The sequence below is a fragment of the Anoplopoma fimbria genome, chromosome 3, assembly GCF_027596085.1.
Source record: "Anoplopoma fimbria isolate UVic2021 breed Golden Eagle Sablefish chromosome 3, Afim_UVic_2022, whole genome shotgun sequence".
NCBI classification, from domain to species: Eukaryota; Metazoa; Chordata; class Actinopteri; order Perciformes; family Anoplopomatidae; genus Anoplopoma; species Anoplopoma fimbria.
In genome coordinates this window covers 25755238-25769070 of record NC_072451.1, presented here as the reverse complement: position 1 = coordinate 25769070, position 13833 = coordinate 25755238, and the positions used below count along the sequence as shown (strand labels likewise).

The 13833-nt window shown below is 39.4% G+C and overlaps 1 protein-coding gene across 4 annotated transcripts in view; it reads right to left on the bottom strand.

Annotated features, from left to right (window-relative positions):
• The window catches only part of myo9b (myosin IXb), a 30705-nt gene extending 28972 nt beyond the window's left edge, over nucleotides 1–1733 (bottom strand). For 2 of the 4 annotated variants that reach the window (XM_054626583.1, XM_054626609.1), the window contains exons 1-3: nucleotides 1643–1733; nucleotides 1364–1451; nucleotides 48–885 (exon numbers count right to left, since the gene is read on the bottom strand). In XM_054626583.1, coding sequence (XP_054482558.1) covers nucleotides 48–827 — 780 coding nt within the window. In that variant the 5' untranslated portion in view covers nucleotides 828–885; nucleotides 1364–1451; nucleotides 1643–1733. Of the gene's footprint in view, nucleotides 1–47; nucleotides 886–1194; nucleotides 1280–1363; nucleotides 1487–1642 lie in introns of those variants that run through there. The other 2 variants (XM_054626600.1, XM_054626591.1) reach the window with 2 other exon arrangements.
• Nucleotides 1734–13833: the final 12100 nt, after the last annotated feature.

The following is a 13833-nucleotide window of genomic DNA, read 5'->3' as shown; positions in this document are numbered from 1 at the left end:
ATGGGTGTTTTTGAGCAGGTGGCCGTTTTCACATCACAGTGACCTACCTCCAGCACCGGGCCGGCCCCTAGGATGGTCCGCTCCAGTCCGCTGGAGTACGTCTTCTGGCTGAGGGCGGTCAGGCAGTGGATGAGATAACTGCTGCTCTCAGTCTTCCCCGAGCCGCTCTCACCGGACAACACAATACACTGGTTGACCTGCCGGTTCAGCATTGCACGGAAGGCCACGTCTGCTATGGCAAATATATGAGGGCTCAGTTTGCCCAGCGGCTGGTTCTCGTACATCTTGACATACTTGGGATTGTAGTAAAGAGGGAGGAACTTATTGGGGTTGATGGCGATGAGGATGTTGCTGGCGTAGGTGTAGATTTTGAGCTTGTAGAAGCGCTGGCGTAAAGCCGCCAGAACACTCTCCTCAGTCACAGTTTGCAGGTTACAGAGGTCATCGTAGTCCTCTCTGCTGCTCTCTACTTGGTTGCCTCCATTGTTGGCCTGCTGGTCCTGCAGGATGAAGTAGTACCCTTGGCTCTGAGGGTGCCACCTCTGGGCCCCTCTTGGCCACAGCAGGACTCTCTCCAAAGGGTGGTCTCCGGCCTCCAGCAGCCTCTCCTCCTTCCCAGGTCTCCTGACCTCCAGCAGGCTGTACGTCCGGCTGGCATCCAGGCCCAGAGTGACCACGGCGTTTCGGACGACCGCCCCTGCCGTGTCCCCAGCGCTGACCTGCAGGGGACAGTAGGTGGCTGTGTCCTGGGGAAGCCTGGGGTAGATCTGGACAACGCGGGCCTCTCCATCGTGTTCGGGGGGCCCGGCTCCATCTGTGGTGCTCATCCTGATGTACTGACAGGCTTCAGCATAACTCACGGGCCGTACTCTCTGCCAGCGGCCACTGTGGAGTAACACACACATAATGTGACAAAATAATAATAATAAAAAGCAGGAATTACTGTAAAAGCACTGCTCAATCTAAGGTTGATTTAGATTAAAAAATCCTAACAAAATGCATTATTTCTGGTACAAAAACTTCTGCAACAGGGATATAAGAAGGCATTAAATCTTCTCATGTCCTCCCACTGTATCAACATGTAAATGAGCTACCTACTGTAGCCGACATTTCCCTTATTCCCTTCAGAATTCCCACGTATGCATCCGTCCATAACAGTGTCAAACAAAACCAAAACGTCAAAATAAGTCTCACCTTTTGAGAAATAAACACTAACTTCCTCCTGAAAAGCTGAATTACTCCCTTAAAGCGACGAGAAGAGGAAACTCCTACAACACGACTTAAGGTGGGAAAGAAAATGTATTCACCTGAGCTTCCCAAAGAAAGAAAGAAAGAAAGGTGAGCCAGGAAAGCTGCTTGTTACCTGTTCTAAATGATCTAAAGGTGGAACCACGTCGGTCCTACTAACCACAGCTTCTTCAAGAAAGTCAGATGAACGTCTCCGCGTCGTCCTGGTCGAAAAGTTAGGCTCACGTTACTTCCTAGATTTCTCTCCACACACACACTGACACACACACACACACACACACACACACACACACACACACACACACACACACACACACACACACACACACACACTGACACACACACACACACACACACTGACGATGTGGAAATAAATGTCTTTCCCTTCACTGACCTGAGAGCTGTCACAATATAGCCAACAGAGATGCAACTGCTGAGAAAAACCCACCACAGGACTGTGTGTCAGAGAGAAGATGTCTCATCAGAGGAGAACAAATAGAGACACGACAGAGAAACCTCATTTACTCCATTTGTCATGACTCAGTGAGCTGTGGGGTTTAAGCACCTCCTAGTGGACGCACCTTCTGCTACCTGTACCTCACTATTGTATTATTTAATTACATCACAATGTGTTTGTATTTGAAACCTTCTGTTATATTGTTTCACTGGTTCTTTGAAAAAATATTTGACTTATTATCTTTCATTTTTTTTGGGGTATTTTGTATTTGATTGTATTTTTCTGTTGGTTAAAAATAATTGTGTTACTGTGTATTATTGTGTATGTGACAAGTAATTGGGGCTTGATGTTGAATTGACTGCTATATAAGTAGCTACTTTTCAGATTAAGATTTAATATAAAACATTTTAATAAGCGTAAAAAGTATGGTGTGTTGTTGAAGAGTAAACAACTGGTTTTCAACCTTTTCGTCCATTTCAGATGGCTACCAGTTAATAAAAAAGACATTACCCTTATAAACTTCTCAGATTGGGTTATTTAAATCATTTTTAAAATGCTCAAAGAGGTAACATCCAAAACACAACACACAATTCACAAAAAAAATTCTTAGCACAACAGAATAGAATACATGTAGAAACAGAACAGACTAGAACAGGATAGAGAATAATACAGCTTTATTCTACCATGTGAGTACATTTATGTTTGTTTCACAAAAAAATTAAAATAAAGTCGAAACAATCATTACACAATTAAATCACAGTCACACACAAATCATCAGCTTTATATGTGCAAAAGTTAATGCAAAATAATTTAAATGTCATCAAATAAGAATATTTTTGTGCTGTTTGTTCATTACATTAGTTGCAAAGGTCCATTTATTTCCTTTTTGTTTACCTGAGGTTTTTCATAGTGTTGTCCAGACTCCAGAAGGCATATACAGAACAGAGCAGATGATCGGCATCATTAACAATAGACACAGTGTTTGGTTCGGTGATTCTGGTTTAAAGCCGGGTTTTAATGGCATGATCCTGTCTGCACTCTTAAAACTGGTCCACAGGCTCCAAATCCTTTCGACAATTTTAATTAACATTCTGGCCTCAAACCATCTTGTGAAAGTAGCAGCTGAAAATTAATTGGATGTTTGGACTTAAAAAACATGTGTTTATTTATAAGGGAGTTGGAGGTTATGTGAGAATATTCTAAGGTTATTTGAACAACATGTGGGTTGTGGAGCTGCTTCTGGTCATGACAAATCAAGTATTTGTAGATAATCTAAATAATGCTGTTGAACTATTGTGGGCAGTATAAAGCTCCACAGGAACTGAAACCTTTGGCAGTGAGTAGTGAACCTTTGGCGACCTTACTTTGGTTTTGTGCTTTCACTATAATTTGGCCTTTCTATTCTCATAGGACGCTATCATATTTACTTAATGCAAGATTTAATAAAAGCTACTCATAATGCAAATCAATGCAAACACTGCAGTAAACCTTGAGCCGTATAATGTTGATCAGAGAGTTCATACAATGCTGTAATCTGCTTGTGATGTGAAGCCACGGGAGCATTATACAAATGAAAACGTTCACAAAGATCATACAGACCACAGACAGTTTAATCTTTCTAGGTCAAAAATGTTTGAATAAGAGGAACACTTTCTGCTGCAGCTGCGTTTATCTCACATGCACAAGTGGACACATTTTTTCTCCTCTTCCTGCTGGTGACGACACTGTTCTTATAAACTAACCCCTTCGTCATTAGAAAACACCCAGACACATTAAGGCAAGGCAAGTCTGTTCTATATCACATTTCACACAAGACAATTTAAAGCACTTTACGTAATCGTTAAAGAGGAAATGCAGCAAACACCATTTAAATGCAAATTTAAGGGATAGAAACCATTAAAAAAATACATTATAAAGATTATAAAAAAACAAATAAATACAAGATGGGTCAAGATGTAATTGTAAAATGTTTACCAAAACTAAGACAGCTATTGTAAATACCACTTATCTGAGTAAAAGATGGCTGCTGATGTTTGACTTCAGGATTATGTCACATTGAGTGAAGTGTTTTTATCCTTTCGAGGGCTCAGTCTCTGACATGTTCAAGAACCTGTGCACATTTTAGAGGCGCTCTACACCTTTAGGTGAGAAAAGATGAATACGAGTGTGAAACAGGAATAACGAGCACACATTATGATGATATAAAAAGTCCAGTCTGTATTTTGGACTTAGTCTTGTGCCACAGATATGTTTTTGCAGAGTAAGAAAAAAGGAAATCAATGCAACAGTATTTTGATACCTTTTATGGTATCGGCCATATACATTTTTGCATGTTTGCTTATTTTTGAAAACCAATAAGTCCACAGGAAAATGGCCCATGAAATAATTGTCCACCCATGGAAGACATCCAAAATCAATAGCATCAGTTTTGCTCATGCTAATGCAGCGCCTGTCCATTCAGACTGCAGAGGTGTTGAGCGGCTGTATCCCAATTTAGTGGAGAAGCTCGCGGACACACTGACAGCTTATTACAGGGTGAGCAATGAGGAGAGGCAATGTGAAGTGTTACTCAGCACAAATCAGCTGCTGTTGATAACGAGTACCTGCAGAGGCAGCCAGATCCACCTACACAGGAAGACAAATTAGGGCACACACACACGCACACTTTCTTTTGTTTCATAAACACAAATTCATCACTCCTGCTGCTGCATGCTGTGATAAAATATGTTTGTGGTCATCTGCGGTGTGCTCCCTCTGATTAATGTAATGGGGACGGTGATGACAGCCTTGTTAGCTCTGATTGGGTCGCATTAGATGTCACTCTTGTTCCTGCTGGACTGAGCCAGTTCTGCAAAGACACACTGAATCCAGTTCAGTAGGCACAGGAGTGCTCAACTCATGAAAAAAAGTTATAGCAAACCCCAAATGATTTAAAGCACAAGTTTAACCAGCAGTGGTTCTATTTTAGACTCTGTGATGCAACGTAAGCTCATACTTGACAAATTGTTATTACTTTTATTGACTAAATTCATCTTTATCTTGAAAAATGTGCAGCTTTGCGAGTGTTGAAAATGATCTTCTTCCTCTTCTCCCCATACTGTTCTGCACCGTGTGTCTGGACATGCAAGACTTTGCATGTCCAGACACATGCAAGATTTTTAAAACATAATTATCTTCTTAACTGGATCTTCATTGACTGTCACAGCAGATGTACTTATTATCTATTATCTATAATTATCTTCTTAACTGGATCTTCATTGATTGTCACAGCAGATGTGTTTATTATCTGTAGAAGAGCAATGTTTTAAGAAGTCTTGCATGTACAAGCGGCCCAGCTTTTTTTTCATCAAGTGCTTCCTTCTTCCCTGACCTCTCCGGTATGGGGACAATATGGGAGAGCTCATTCTTTCATGTCAGACACTGAACTTAGCCACTGTGAACAATTCCTGTTTGGTTTAATGCTCACTAATGAGCTAAGTTCTGCATCTTCAGAAAAGTCATCCCATAGTAATATTCGCAGCAGGAAATCTGAGCTTTGTGTGTCTGATTCTGCAAGAAAAAAAAAAAACTATTATAAAAAATTATACAGATTTTTAATGGAGAACATGGATTAAATTTATGTTGCAATCATGCTCAGACCGTTAAAAGTAATAATATCTGTTGCGTAATCCACTGGCTGCTTTCATGCTGTAATTTAACCAAATGAGAAATACAGGTCCACTGCAGGCAAAGACTTCATTAGATATAGAAAAAACTGAGGTAATTTGCTCATAAAACCAAACCGTATTACTCCAATACATTACACTGGCCACGTAAATGAAAGTAAAATGTGTGTAGACATAAGATGATAGGGTTAGACCACAGTTTTATTACTTCCAAATGCAACACGAATAGCTCTTTCCTACAGTAACCTGCATGCTAATAAGCCTCGTAAAAAGTGAATTGCCTAACATCACTCTTCAAATCCAGTTGTGGAGGAATCATTTAGACTATTTAAGTGATTTCAAGCCATACAGCAGTAGGGCACCTAACAGTTTTTGTATAATTTGATAAGTTTGATAATAAATTATTGTAACTTGTGAGACATGCAAGCTGAATTTGTATTGTATCAAATGTTGAAATGTCTTCAAGTTTTGAGCTTTCAAAATTTAAGTTTTCTAAATAATTTGTAACTATAGCTTTTATATATATCTAATGAAGTAAATAGTCAAGTATTTGTATTTAGCTTCTTTCACCACCACTCAAATATAATTACCAAAGAAGGAGAAAAAACAGGCCTCAGCTTTCTGCAGACCAATGCCAGAAGGTTTAGTACACGTCATGTAAATGACTGCTGGGTGTTTTGTAAAACTTTAGATGCTGCTATCGGCTTTCTCTTTTCACACAGTGGGTATATTTCTTCCCTTACCAGGCTGTGAAGAGTCTGCCTCCATCGTTTGTACTCGGATAGTTTGTCTGAGCCTCAGGACGCAGGCTCAGTTTTCAGAATAAACTGTTAGTCCGACCAAACAGCGGTGTCATGACATCACCGCTCGGTGGAAAACAACTCTCTCTCACGTTCATGCCGCCTCCATCTGGAGCCTTACGAGTAAACTTAATGCACACATAGGCATCAATTGTACTTTAATTATCAACAACTTACTCAAAATTTGACTGCAGAAGTCACATGATCATATTTAGATGCTCCTCTCCTCAAAGTTGCACTAGTTAAATCATAATTAACAAGAACAGGTCTACATGTGAAGATAATGACACGTATTCACAGTCTTAATTGGATCATCATGTCATTTCCTCATCACTTTTATATCCGTGTTTCCAAAATAAGTCACCATCGTTGTCTGTGTCAACAAAATGACTTGGATTTCACATTCTCGCAGCGGCACAAATCGTGCAAACACAACCCAAGAGTTGGATTAGTTTCAAGGGTATCAGTGTCAAAGTGAAGATACCTGAGCTCGAATGCCATTATGTCATTTTTCACGCTGCTTCAGGAGAAGAAAAGGCAGCTGCAGCCTTTGTCATCCCGCCACCTTATTCTTTCCTGTGGAGAAGATCCATCTCTAGTGTTAAATAAGCAGGATAACAAGCCTCCACCAGCACCTTCATACAAGACTTTAATCAACTTCTCAAGGCTTGTACTGCTCAGGTTAACAGCCTCGTCATGAAGTTGAGATGAGAAAACATGGGTGTAACAGGAGGACAGAAGGAAAGAGCGGAACAGTTTAAATCAGTCTATACGAGCAATTTGGCAGCGCCACATTCAGCAAAATGTTTCCAAATAAGATAAGATGCACTTAAATGCATCACGTTATTATTCAAATACAAGCTCTTGATTTTATATTTTACCTCATCTGTCGACCAAAGAGCTTAAATACCAGTCTTCATGCATCTAGTCATAAAGTGCCTGTAATAAAGTGTAAATCTCAACTTACCTGTTTGTGAAGAGAGGAGAGAGGCCCTCTGTGTTTTCAAACCCAATCACTCGCTGCTGGTTTTTCTATGTTTTCCCGTTGCATGTTCTTAGCAAGTCTGCTCCTCAAGCCGTTCAGTGTGAGGTGTGGGTGAGCGAGGAAGGGAGAGCATATGTGAAAAGAGAGAAGGCAAATAAAAAGGGGAGGGGAGACGGAGGGAGGGATTGAGGGAGAGATGATGGGACAGGTGTGGAATTTACACACCCTGCTGGTAGCGCACACTGTTTGCATATTTGCTCCAGCGGGATGAGTCACTCTTCTTGTGGTGGAAGTTAGAGAAAATATGGGTTTCTGAGCGCGAGGGCGACACAAACTGAAATATAAAGTAAATAATTGTCTGCAGGACATATTGTTTCGGTCAGTTATGAGACAAAAGTTTGTCTAATTAGAGTTTAAGATTAAAACTCTTTGTGAAAAGGACATGCACTCTGCCATCATCACATAATAAACTGAACAAACTAAAAAGTACAAAAAGAAGCAACCTGGTTATCCAACCAATGCCCCAACCAATCCTGTAGGAGATATACATACCAAATCTCATTTCCAGGGTGTCAAATACCAAAAGTTTTGTTACCCCCTCGTCGTCTAATACCCCACCATTAGCATCTGTATGTGACGCACCAGGTTTTCAATGTAATGTCCACAATGTAATCCCATCCATGTTGGGTAATGGTGGGAGCGAGGGGAGGTTGATGGGTCAAACAAACACAGGACTCTAAACCAGGAGTCTTTGTGCCTCAAAGAATTGTTGATATTTTGTTATATATATTGTTATTTTCAAGTTATACGTTTTCTGTGATTATGTTTTGTTTCTTATGTTTTACTTTGTTTACTATTTTTACCGAAACAATAAAAGTGTTTTTGTTTGAATTCTCAACGTTAAGCACGTGTTTACTACGACTGTAGTGGAGCTACATAGTTGACGAAAATATAGAAAAACCTGCCTTGAAATAGGAGGATTATGCCGTTTTAACTAAATGACGATAATGATGATAAGAAAGAGTTCCACAGCTTATATATTTTTGGAAAATGTACCCAGTAAATTCAAAGTCCTTGTTTCTTGCCTTGTTTCTTCCACTTTGTGTAACCAGATTAGAAATGTTTGTCTAATTAGGATGATCCAGAAAATAGTTAAATTAGTTACCAATCCCAAAAAGTCACTTTTTTGCTAATTCTGTCCAGTTGTCACAAAGTAGAGTAGAAAATGTAAAACTTCCCCCCCTCCATCACATGAGGGCCCTCATGTCACTCACCATACCCTCCATGTACATTTGGCCCTCTCTCCATCAGGAGGATTGTTTTGATTTGATAGCTGGAACTCGATACCAGGAGCTTCCATACATGGTTGGTTCATGTCACTGTCCCTCTACGGCAGGGCAGCGGGGCTGAAAAACACAGGGAGGCTGTCTCGAGTTGTTTTTCTTCTCGTTGCCTTTTAAGAGCACTCTGCAGCGCGCGCCTCTGGCCCCTAATGCACCCGGTCCATTTAGCAAAGCAGAGCTGTGAAACCCAAGATCACAGGCATGGTCAAAAACAATTTCACTCTCTGATTGAGCCAATATCCGCTTTACATTTCTAAAGGAAAACAGTAATCTGATATGTGTAACTGCACACGTACAATATACAAGTTCTGCATTTTGTAATCCGTTCATTTCAGAGTTACACTTGTAACCAGTCACAATGTATCCGTCTCTGAAACCTCAGAAATGTTGATCATTTTTGCCGGATACCTTATATCCTCTCCTAGACCTTCATTTGACCTTAACAGCTCACCTTCCTAAATACATGAACCTATTATCATGAGAGTGAAAACATGCATTTTCTCAGCAACAGTTTCTCAGGGGTGATTGTTTTGCAGTGAGAGTTGCCGCCAGCACAAAGAGATGAGGCGGCTTCTGTGTGAAACCAGATCCAGTCTGGAGTGATGGGCAGTGCATGGCGGGGAGTCCAGGATGCATTAGCCGAGGCTAATGGGCTAGCTGGCTCCGAGAGGCTTGACTGTCCATTATGTGCGGCTACGGATGGAAGAATTTGAAGGTAAACTGCTTTTGACCGATCTGATATCCAACAAGCTCTTTAATCCTCAAATTATTATAATGCGATACTAATGTCTGATGTTTGTTGAATTTATAAATACATTTTATTTTGCTGGACACAAAACTGATTATTTACTTTTCGTCTTGTGCCACCATGAGGGTCACATTTGTGGTTTTAAGTGAAATGTCTCGACAACTATTGAATGGATTGCCATGAAATTTCTTTCACACATTCATATTCCCTTCAGGGTGAATAGTAATATCCTAGTGATACCTTAACTTTAACTAGTGCAAACATTTTAATTGATCCAATACTTTGTTTTATGACAAAATACCTGCAAAACTAATGACATTCCCGTCAACCTCAGCTGTATTTATAAAAACTTGCTCTTTTCTTCATCAATCCTTCTATCTATTTATTTGTCTATCTATCTGATAGAAAATTGCAACAAAATAGGCCTAAAGCTATAGTGTTGAATTATTTACAATTAAAAGTTACAGTTTCAGTTCCATCAAATCATTTTTTGGACATTTACAAAAAGTTTCTAGACAAATCACCATGGCCTGTGAGAGTGAAATGATCCGTCCTTCACTTAAAAGGTGACTGTTAATAGCTTGAAGTGGATAATGAGGAACTTGAATGTTTTCTGTCCTTGCAAAGAGTTTCAGGTCATTTGGCATCAGCTCTGGAGGGAGAGTGTAAGATAGTTCAAAAAAGGCCAAAGAGATGAGAAGGAGCCACATGATGAACAGCTCTTTATGTAGAGGAAGTGGATTGAAATGCATCCCTTCCTGCATGCAAAGCCAACAAGCATTTTTTGGAAGGAGAGAGAGAGAGAGAGAGAGAGAGAGAGAGAGAGAGAGACACAGAGAGGATGCTGTAGAGGGTGCCGTTGCATTAATCAAAGGGAGGTTATAAATCCCCGCATAAGAGTTTTAGCAGCCAAGAATGAGAATGAAGGACAGAGATGGACAGAGTTTTTGTTGCAGTAAAGGTTCTTTCACTCAGCAGAATTATTCAGAATTACATCCATGAAGAAGCTGAGCATTTCTATGTTTGATTAAAGTTAAGTGTAATAATTGAAAATACACCAGATTGCAACATTTACAAACATATAATTTGCAATCAAACATCCAAATCAAAAAAGGAAGGAAATTAGTTCATAATTATTGCAGCAAATAAGTCATTCCTGTGAATAAATAACCTTGCAAAACTGTCAAGGACCAGGAGTGCCACCTATTGATCATAATGAGTATTATAATCTATTTCATAGCTGCAAGGGATCATTTGAAAAAGGAGAGTTTAAAAATGTTCTATGTGCAAGATAATTTAGCTCGTGAGCAGCTGCAGAATGTGTAACGCTTTTGTCCCAATATCCTGGACTTTCAGCGGGGTCAGTAGATGTTTTCTTTTTTTGCTTACAAAAAAGGAAAACCGCATCTGTGAAAATGGCTTGGCGACCTCTGACCCTCACAGTGGTTAGTGGGAGTCAGTGACACTGGTGCATACCAAGCTGTCAGGTCGTCTGCACCGCTGAGTTCCTGTGCATCTGTGGCACAAGTGGTTTCACACAGGAAATGCAGAGAGCTAAGTATATTAGTCTATTCTATATATTAATCTTTATAGCATACTATTTTTCCAGTAAGTATATAAAAAAAATGTATGTACTTTATACAAACAGGAAATTATGCATTACAGATAAAAGCAAAATGTTTTTTTGGTTATGTTTATTTAATGTTGGATTTTTTTGTTTTTTGAGATCTTTCTGGAGCTGTTCTCACCATCATTTACAATTAGTTTTAATGTTTTGCATCTGTGAGTATCACATCCACACCTGACCTCCATTTCCTTTATGCATTGGCAAAATAGTATACAGAAACAGCAAACTGATTTCAGTACTGAATATTTATACTGTAAAGGTTCTAAATTCAATATTCAAAGCATTATTTAGGCATTAACCTACTTGTTGCTATGTAAACATATCGAGTCATGTCTACCTGACAGAGAGTGAAGTCGCTCTCCCTCTGTGTGTGCTATAATTCAAGCTTCTCCTCGCTTTGTTGACATAGCCAGGCTGGCCGGCCGTGCTTTTAGTGCATTAATATTTATAAGAAATGTACTGCAAAGGAAGAAGTCGAACCAAAATTCTTAGAAATCTCTAAAAACAATGTTGATGCTCACCAAAATGTCTCTGGAAACGATGGGCTCTGAAACGACAAGCTGGGTTTTCATCCAAAGTGTGCAGTGGATGTGATGTTCATCATCCAAAATCTGTTTTATGCAAAGCAATGGCAGAAAAAACAGAGGATTTAATTTATTTTTCAGGCAAACTGGTGTGGATGGCAGTGAAAGGATGCTCTCAGATGGCACAAAATCACACCGTCATGCTTCTTGTACATTTCCCAGTTTCCAGTCTCTGTTTTCTTGGGAGTGGAAAGTACTGGATGCAAGTATGTTTAAACATGTCTCCATGACAAGGCTTGTTATTTGGGTCACTCTTTGTTTAGTAAAAAAAACGTTTTGCTCACTTTCCTGCTTTATTTTTATGTATTTCTATTTCAGCCAGCTCCATATGATTTGCTGCTGAAGTAAGATGTCACACAATGTTTTTATATATTTAATCATACAGGTATTTGCAGAGTAACAGCATCAATAGGAAGATGTACCGTTGCGGGTAGATTCTTGCCTATTTCTACTTCTAAATATATGAGAATATTAATGTGATCACATGAGAACACTTTGTTCAGTTAAGAAAAATGTCTTATTATTTACTTTTAGCGAAGAACTGTTTCAGTGATAAGAATGCTCTAAAGAGTCAACTATAGTTTGATAAAATAACCGCCCCAGTCTTTAGGATGCCGCAGATATTCTTCACTTCAGTTATTGATAATAATTTAGAGGAGAGAAGAAGACTCTGCTCTCACAGACGATGCTATATGAGAGGCTGCGGCACTAAATTAGATACTGCCACTTAGGAAAATAAGAGAGGTCGTGTAGCTTGAGCCAAGATTGAACATTGTGTCAGCACAGTGTGTTAAACTATACTCCCAGACTTGGCTGTTTCTGGAGGAGGTTCAACCAGGGTCTTACATGACTGCCCATCTTTCTTTAATGGACGTTTCCACAGGACATCAGTGGATGGTTTCCATTATTATTCATTGTTATTTCCATATCTACACCATAAAAGACACTGACTGCTACTTGAAACATCCACAAAAGAGCACCACTATTTATTCAGAGAAAGTTTTTGTTTGAGGATGATTTAAAGTCATTGTTTGAAGCAAATGTGAAGCAAATTATGATTTTGACTTTAAATGGTTACCTTGGAGAATGTTGCACGTCATCATAACAGATGTGAAATTAAACACACAGTGTAGATAATAAGTGTCTGTCAGGTGGAATACGGCTTTGATTTCTCCCTCACTGCACCAATTTAAGTCTCGAATGTGAGGATTTGAAGGATGGAGGCTCCACTGTTTGTGTTGCAAGGCAGTGGCAGAAAATGAATGATTCAGCCGTTGTTTGTGGGTAAACATGAGAGATTGCTCTGAATAAATGGACGGCCGTGAACTTGAAGGTCGAGGGAATGGCAAGAATAGACAATTTGGACCATCGCTTGCACCATATCTATTGAACCAAATTTAAGTTTAAATTGCAGAAGGCAGATTGGAATACAGCAAGAATGTTTGCAGTTCATGTATCTTGCCTCCATTTGAGAAAGAGTTATTTAATCAATAAATAGGTCTACTGAGTTCAATGAACAGAGCTTCTAATTCCTAAAATGTTATAAGTTTTACATATCTGGATCTCTAAGATAAAAAAAAAACATCCTTATACAGTAACATCCTTACTGTATTGTGATTGGCTAGTACTCTGTGATTGACCGTTTAGCTCATTTTGCTAACATGAGAAGTTTGACTTCAGGTCCTTCTGTCAGAAAGGCTTTATTTTAACGCAAACAATGATCTTTTCCTACACATAACTGAGAAGGTTTTTTGTCTTATCCAAAGGGGATTTCTGGAAGAGGCTGACTTTTCCCATGTTTGCTCAAATTCTGTACCCAGTGTAGCATGAAAGCGGAATTATCAAGCTAGCTAGCTAACTAGCAGAGGCTCCGCTAAATTAGTAAAATTAAACAAGTTCATGTTTTATCCACTCAGTCTTGTCATATTGTAGGAAAGCACATTGATATCGCCAGATTTACCAGTGTAGCATGAAAGTGGAACTCGCAAGCTAGCTAGCTAGCTAACTAGCCAACCGCAATACGAGTGAAATGTGACAACTTCATCCATATCAAAGACTCTTGTCCATCTTTATATAGTCTAGACTCTTGTCAAGGCCTTAGGAAAGCACTTTGCTTACGCCAGATAATTCCGCAATCAAAGCATAGTAATACTAGCAAGTATGTTCACATCCCGCCTGATACCAAAAGTTTAATGAGTTTTTACTGATGACGTTAGGTGCAAAGATATGCAGGGAGGTTGAAGTCATATTTAAAAGCATTTCTTTATCATTCATCACTCAAGGAAAGGGCACAAACTACTTCAACTTAGTGTAAATGTCGAAAACATGCACCATTTTGCGATAACATTTTTTATTTTTGTTCGTCCTTTTTCGTAA